We start from the raw sequence: 8,637 nt of genomic DNA, 5'->3' as shown, positions 1-8,637 counted from the left end.
ATATTCCAGAAAGAAAGAAAGAAAGAGAGAGAGAGAGAGAGAGAGAGAGAGAGAGAGAGAGAGAACAGATATTGATGAGGCCCTAAATCCCCCTTTTTAATACTGCAGGATGTAATTTGAGGAACATTTTGCAACTATCTTTGATAACTCCTTCATTCTGTGCTTATAAGTAGGAATAACTACATTAGTTTTCCTTTTTCCTTCTATTGTTTATTAAATATATTTTTCTTTTTATCTTTTACTCTACAGTTTAAGTGGTTACTCTCCTTTCGCTGGTGACAACGACCAAGAAACATTTGCCTACATTAACAATATAGATTATGATTTTGATGATGAAGCCTGGGAAAATGTATCTGAAATTGCCAAAGATTTCATAGCAAACCTACTTGTCAAAGACAAAAGGTAAAAAAGAAAAACTGCCAGTTCTTTCTTTTTCTTTCTTTTTCAGTTCCTGAAATGTTTGATTCTCTCATTGCTTGTATGAATAAGGGTCCAGCATGACACACAGCTGCATAATGGAGGACTGTGGGAAATGACAACCACCCTATGGGGGCCTGTGTGTGTGTGGGGGGGGGGTCAAAGATGAAAACTTTCAGTAGCATCCTCCACCTGTCCCTATCACCACTAGACTTATAAAGACTGTGTGATGGTATTAGTTCTGGCATCTTGATTTGCTGAATAACCTATACAATGAATATTATTATAATAGGCAAGAAAGAAAGAAAGAAAGCTGGATAGATAGAAAGATAGATAGATAGATAGATAGATAGATAGATAGATAGATAGATAGATAGATAGATTAGATAGAGAGATAGAGAGATGGACAGACAGACAGACAGACAGACAGATTAGATAGATAGATAGATAGATAGATAGATAGATAGATAGATAGATAGATAGATAGATAGACAGATGGATAGGTGGATTGTGTCTCTCCATCTAGCATAAGAACCCAATACTGAAACAATTTAGTCTTGTCCTTCAAATTTATGATGATCTGGTACAACAAGTGCCAGAAGCCCAGTAGTTACTAGAAAGCAGGATCTGTATGTAGTTATCTTCTCTTAGATGAGCATCTAATTTGTTGAAGGGCCTTATCTGCCCTGGGTCCATTGGGGGTGTCTGTGAGTGACTTTCTGCTGGGGGCATTTCAATGACATGCTAAAGAACCCATAGATGGAACCATGGCAGATGCTACTACAAGTAAGAGTAGACCTAGGAACAATAGTGGTTAAGAAGTGGTTTCACACTCCTTGAAACCTTGGATTCCTGAACCAAGGCCCCACTATCAGATGTAACTTAAAGCCTTACTCAGAACATGCCCCATTCCTAAAATAATTTGTAGATATTTATAGCTTATACCATTCTAAAATATCTTTAATTCAATACAAGGTGCCCAACAAGCCAAACTTGCAATTCTGTTTTAGTTATTTCCTATAATCATCATTGGGTGTGGCAGTAATGGTGGTAGATGTTTTACATCTGATTTTCTATGCTGGAAGGGTTTTTTTATGGAGCAGTATTTTACAGGCAGAATCCCTTCCCATCACCAACCCTTTTATTTAACACTTATGACACAGTAACAATATCCTAGAACTAGGATTTTCATTTGAATGAATATCATTGTTGTCATCTCTGAGACAATAATATTCCATTGTTAGTTTGTATTAATCAATTAATTACAAAATGAAAATGCAAAAATTACTCAGGTTTCTTGTTTTCCTATTTATTTCACTTGTATATGAAATAAAAATTTACAAAAATGAATATACTGCACTGAAACATGATTGTTGCTGCCACTACAAGATTTCTGTCTAGCAGCTGCAGCTGCAGTAGTAGTCATAGTAGAAAAGCAAGGCATTGTGTCTTAAAATACTCCACTACAATATTCTAATATTCAATTATACAAGATGTCAGAGAACTACAGAAAACTACAGAGACCAGTGGCTGGATTGGTGGTTCATATCTTGTTACAGGCTCAAAATTATATCCACATTAAAGACACTTTGGTCCCAAACACTGAACCAACCAACTTTATCTTATAGTTATAAAATTACTGAGTGGGGATTTTAGAATTTTATTTTCACTTTTGTGTTTAGTTAAATTCCTGTCACAGAGGAAATAACTGGACTATCATATTATTGAACCTGCTGTAGGGAATGGAAAATCCAATGTTTTGAACAGAAATGTTGACAGGAAATGTTGACAGGAAAGAGATTAATGAGACACCACAAAGTTTTACATCATCAAAGTTAGAAAAATTGGCTGCAACTAAGAGGATGTAAAACTCCATGTCTCTTTTGAATCTCTTTCCTCTGAAGAAGAACTGGCTGAAATGTTGGATTCACCACTGTCCACAGCAACTTCCTTTTTCTTCTTTTTTTTTTGTCACTTTTGTCACTTTTACTGAATAGTACAAGTCTGTCCAATGCAGACCAATACCAGTGTCTTTGGAGCCAGCTGGATTGTATTATCCTATTGAGATATGCGTTTCTCAGATTGGAGATAAGCTGCATCCAGATTTACAATTCAAAAAGAATTATTTATAAGTAGACTAGTTTCTCTTCAATGTTGAGAACTCGTGTTAAACACTTTAAACCTTCAAAATATTGAAGGAACTGATTTTTACATTGCTTTGAAAAGCTGGTCTCTAATCCATCTTCCTACATCTATGTTGTCATATCAAAGCTCCTCTGATAGTAGTTGCAATAAATAATAAAACAACAGCAAATTACAATCTATGTTAAAAAAATAAAGAAAAACATCAACTCAATTTCTGCTTTCATGGAACTTAATCAAGAACAGTGAAATTAACAAAATATTTGTTTGTTATCACAAAGAATTTTTGTTTGGTATTTTTTTCTTTATCCCCCAGAGAGCGAATGACTATTGATGAAGCTTTAAATCACCCTTGGCTAAATGTAAGTAAATAATTTTCTTATTCCATTTAAGTATAGTTTTGAATAAACTTATGTAGGTCTTTAATATTTTAATAAGCTTAATATCAAATGCATATACTCAATGTATGTGTTTTGCTTGTTTGTTGGTACGCTGCAGTTTAGCACGATGCAGATGACTCCCTCAAAGCTTTGGGTATTAAGACACCTGAAAGTTATAGACAGGCAAAACACTTCACCCCTAATCCCATTCAGGAATGATAGATATTGATATTTCGCCATTTTTGAGGCTTATCAACATCACGAACCTGAATTAAAACGAGGGGTAAACTAAATCACCAGTCTATGAATATGTACAAATAGTGTAAAAACCATTTGCTGGTATGCCATGATGATGCATACGTAAGATTAAATTCAATTATTAACTGACCATGCATCGAGTATGTGTGGTTGATAATGTTCACAACACTAGCACTGCTTTTAATTCATAATTGAATTTAATCATGGCATACCAGCAAATGATTCTAACACTATTTGTATACAGTCATAGACTGGCGATTCAGTTTACCCCTTGTTTTGATTCAGGTAGGTGATGTTGATAAACCTCAAAAATGGCAAAATATCAGTATCCATCATTCCTGAATGAGATTAGGGGTGAAGTGTTTTGCCTGTCTATGATTTGCAGTGTTTTAACACCCAATGCTTTGAAGGAGTCATCCACATTGTGCTAAACTGCAGCAAACAAGTAAAACACATATATTGAGTATGTGTGGTTGATAATACACACACACACACACACATTGATTTTGTAAAACTTAATTCTTTCATTTAAACGTTTTAAACTTAGGTCTCTAAAACAATTAAACAAAAACTTTAGAAGAAAAACTTAAATAATTCTGTTCTGTGTTATGTCACTTAAAAGTTATATATGTATGCATGTATATATATATGTATGTATGTATGTATGTATGTATGTGTGTGTGTGTGTGTGTGTGTATGTATGTGCACATACATACACATGCACACACACACTGACTTTTTTTATTTATTGTCAAATAATTGTGATAATTTCATTTTTTTAAACTAATTCATATCCTTTTCTACTTAATTTCAAACAGCCCCAGAAAAAATTAGCCCCGGGTCAAATGGATGTAAGTAACCAATAATTACTTTACTAGTTTCAATTTTTCAACAGGTTTATAATTTTCCCAAACATGACGCAAAAAATTGAATGCAATCTATTTGCTACACATTTCTTCCTCTTGAAATAACTACACCTTCCAAAGACTTAAAACAAGATACCTTAAAGATTAGAATCATCAAGTAACAAGATTGTTAAGAATTAAATATAATTTGATGGAAATTGTGATATAAATACTATAATTCACATGTGATTAGCAGTGTGAAGTGAAACTAAAATAGTTCATAACTTTAATGGGTTTAACCCTTTCACATTTAAACCAGTCATATCTGGCCCAAATATTCTACCTGTTTTAGGTTCAAACTGGTCAGATTTGACCTCTTATGCCTAACCTACTTTATCATTCTAAAAATAAGCAATCACATCATTGAAATCTCAAAGGTATGAGATAACACATGATTAATTCAATAGACCCTATTACTGTGTTCTCAAAATTGCTGGCCTTGTTCCAAAATTTGAAATCAATATTATGATTCTAGGCTTGCTTGATCAGAGTTCACCAGGGGTTAAATAATTATTTCCACAGCATGGTAACAAAGATACAAAAAGTACCTTATAATCATGATTACAACGATTCTTTGATGTGAAACATAAATCATATCCATGAAAGAATCTCTCCCAAAATCATATCCATTGAAAAATAGTAACTATTCATCATCAACATCATTGAACATCTGTTTTCCCACGTTTGCATGGGTTGGATATTTTTCCAGGAGCTAATGAGCCAGAGGACTGTGTCAAGCTCTATCTGCTCTAGATTGGTTTCTATGGTTGGATGCCTTTCCTTATGTCAACCACTTTGCAGAGTGTACTTGGTTAATTTTATTTGGCACCTGCATGAGTGAAGTCACCTAGTAACTTGCAAGACAAGACACCTTGACTGAAGTGTTGTATTGAGAGAGGTGGCTTTACAAAGTAGTATCAAAAGGTTCCCAGACTTGTTTATGTTTAATAAAAAATAACTTATTTGCCTAAGTTTTAACATCATCTCCATCGAAATAGTCACCTTGCATAGCAATACACTGGTCTCAGTATTCCTGTCACCTTTGGAATCTGTTGTTTTCCTTAAGCAAGTCGAGGACCTTCTACGATTTGCTCTGGACTTTAACAACAGTGTTAAAACAGCAACCTTTGAGCTGCATTTTCATCCAGGGGAAGAGTTGGAAGTCCACAGGTGCTAAATCTGGTAAATAGGGTTGGTGCGGAAGTGACACCATGTTGTTGTTGGCGAGAAACTCATGAGTGAAGAGAGCTCAGTGACAGGGTGTATTGTCGTTGTGAAGAATTCAATTCTTCATGCTTCACAGATCTGGTTGCTTTTGCCGAATGTCTTCCCTCAGACACTTCAAAACATTGCAGTAGAACTTTTGATTGATAGTCTGGCCCTGGGGGACAAATTCTCAATGCTCAATACCACATTTCTGGGGTGATGCTTGTGGTAAGTTTTCCAGATTGCTCATTGTCTTCCAGATTGCTTATTGTCTTCCAGGGAGATTCTTCCACTTTTGAAGTGCCACTCAAAACATTCTGTATGACCCATTGCCTCACCACTGTAAGCTTGCCAAAGGATACTGAATGTCTCTGTTACAGACTTCACAAGTTTATCACAAAATTTCGTGTTGGCTCTTTGTTCCAACTTCCTGTCTATGACAAAAATTGCAGACTACAGCATACATGTGATCACAAAAACACAAATTTCACAACTTGTGAAGTAAACACAGTAATGTCACTTGGCACAATACCTCACAATGATCACTGTTAGCCTTCATTGTGTACACAACCATGTGCTGCCATCTGTTGGTGCACTGCAGAATTAGTCCAGGAATTTTTTGAGACCAGCTCACATACCAGATGTTGAAAGATTACAGTATGTTAGAGACACATAAACAGGTTATTTTGCAGCAGAGGAGATATAGTTGGAAAAAAGTTTATTAAATTAACAGATTAATTAACATAAACTACAAATGAGATAAAGCAAAATATCAAGATGAACACTGATGCAAAAACATATCACAATTTGACATGTAAATTCTTGAATTTTATTTTTTTTTTTTCTTATTCAGAGTGGATATGAACAAATTACAAAGAAAACTGAACTACCAACAGAAAATCACAAAGAATACTTAGAAAGAACCAGAAATAAAGTAATTACATATTTTTTGAATTTTCTTTTTTGACATGTGAAGAGATTTTGAAAGTAATCATTAAAGTAGTTTTGTAAAAAGTTATATTTTAAAAGTACCATATAAGTGCATATGTGTATGTGTGTAGATGCATCTATATATGAATCTCCATATTATTTATTATTTGAAAACACACAAATCCAAATACACTTGCATATATTATGTATGTATGTATGTATGTATGTATGTACACGTGTACATATGTATGTATGTATGTACACGTGTACATATGTATGTATGTCTGTACGTACATATGTATGTATGTATGTATGTATATATGTACATATGTATGTATATATGTATACATATATGTATGTTATATAAATGTGTATGTGTGTGTGGAGGTATCATTACTCATGAGACCATTGGTTTACACTGGGGAAATGATTCTATAATCTTGTTGGTAGAGTAGTATAATTTATAATATCCAAAGTACATAACATATTGAGATTTACATCAGATAACGTTTGCACTTCGTACAATATCTTTTTGTATACTTTTCAACTCTTACATCACAAAAGAACCCAACAGAATAAGTTTCTGACTTAAAATAAGATTTGTTTGACTAAACCTTTCACTATGGTACCCTACTGTGACCACAATCCAGAGGTATAGAATTATTACTCCCTCCTCTTCTACATATCAAAATAGCATTTTGCTGGTGGAATTAAGAGCTTGTCTTCTTGCCTACATATCAATTCTTAGCTTTTGCTAAATTCATTTTGAAGTTTCTTGATTGTAGATTTTGCTTCCATGTCTGGAATTTTTATTAATAATTCTATTACAAATTTATCTAGAGGATGAAGCTCATCAGCATAAAGGAGTCTCCATGCGCAGCCAGCTTTAAAATCCTCTGTAATAGCTTGGTGAACTATAATGAATTGAAGGAGGATGAAAATTGAGCTCTGGTGCACCCACCACTTTCATGCTGAATTCATTACTATACCTTTTACAAGCACTCACCTTGCTGATTGTACCTCTCTACATAAACTGTTCAGCTCTTCATCTATTCCAAGCCTCCTCAGCTTACAGAGCAAGGAATGATATCAAAGGCCTCTTTAAGTTTAACAAATGCCAAGTATTGGGACTTCTTCCTGGCTAGATACTCCTCTTATAGCTGTCTTAGCAGGAAGATGGCATCAATAGTACATCTTTGTTATAACTCCTTCAGTAACCTTTGTAATTTGCTCCAACAGTTTAATGGCTCCTAGTTTCTTCTCTTTAGTGCATCTCCTTTACTTCTGTAGCACATGAAAATGACGATGTTACACCAATCAGTGTGTATGATATCCTTCTGAACTATTTGAATTACCCTCTCTCTATTTATATATACACAGGGCCTTGCAGATAAATTGAGACAATTTTTATGATGCATAAAACTTGTTATGAATACTAAAATAATGATAGTAGACAGTTATAATTTTAATGTAATATTTATTACAACAAAGACATTTATCACACAATATGGCTGCCCTTTTGGGCAATTACTGCCTCCACACAAGACCAGTATTTGTTGCAGCTGCCACAGCCTCTGCCTTTTTGATTTTGTGTGTTCCTCACACAATGTTGACACTCAAGTGTGGAGAAACTTTGTTCCTTGCTTAAAAAGTAACCAAAAAGGTTGAGATCTGGGCTATTCCTGGACCACATGTTAACCCTCACAAAAATGGCACCTTCTCACTAAGGAAGACCTACATTACTTTTGACCCATGGCACAGTGCAGTATCATGGATAAGCACCACATTGTCAAGCCTAAACTTCTACTCCATCCAAGGTAACAGAGAGTTTTTCAGGATGTTCAGATATTCCTTTGTACCAATCTTCAAGGCAGACTCAATGAAGTGTGGATCCATAGCATTTTCATCATTTGCCATGGCTCTAAATACCATCATAGAGGCAGGATTCTTTGTCTCAAACATAGGGGGACATCAAAAGGGTAGTATGCAATCACTCAAGAATTTTTGTGATCATCTCAGCATCCGAAGTGAACTTCTTCTTGTTCACAAACATGAGAGTTTTTCCTGCACTTTGATGCTTGACAGAAGCTTTGGGAATCTCTTGGTTCTGATTGCTTTGGCTTTGGCTGTTTAGAAGTGATGGTATCATTGAACATAACTGGTCATGCCAAGGTTCCTGTTCACAGCTCTGGACACAATGGAAAGGGAACATTACATTTCTTTGCAAGAGCTGTCATGGATGTGAATGGGTTAACTTCAATCAAGCAGTTGAGGCCAGCAAGAAACTTTGGATTGCTCTTGGAATCATTTCTAAAGACCTTGTAACAAGTGGATACTTAAAAAAAGCATATATATATATATGTATATATATATATATATGTGTGTATATATATATATAT

The 8,637-nt window shown here is 34.7% G+C and overlaps 1 protein-coding gene across 1 annotated transcript in view; it reads left to right on the top strand.

Moving 5' to 3' along the window:
* Positions 1–8,637, top strand: part of LOC106877301 (titin) — a gene marked incomplete at its 3' end in the record, with an annotated part of 606,785 nt that overhangs the window by 444,361 nt on the left and 153,787 nt on the right. The window contains exons 286-289 of the mRNA XM_052965881.1: positions 250–402; positions 2,876–2,921; positions 4,016–4,048; positions 6,162–6,242. Coding sequence (XP_052821841.1) covers positions 250–402; positions 2,876–2,921; positions 4,016–4,048; positions 6,162–6,242 — 313 coding nt within the window. The remainder of the gene's footprint in view (positions 1–249; positions 403–2,875; positions 2,922–4,015; positions 4,049–6,161; positions 6,243–8,637) is intronic.

The sequence above is a fragment of the Octopus bimaculoides genome, chromosome 2, assembly GCF_001194135.2.
Source record: "Octopus bimaculoides isolate UCB-OBI-ISO-001 chromosome 2, ASM119413v2, whole genome shotgun sequence".
Classification (NCBI taxonomy): Eukaryota; Metazoa; Mollusca; class Cephalopoda; order Octopoda; family Octopodidae; genus Octopus; species Octopus bimaculoides.
This window is presented reverse-complemented; position numbering and strand designations above follow the sequence as displayed.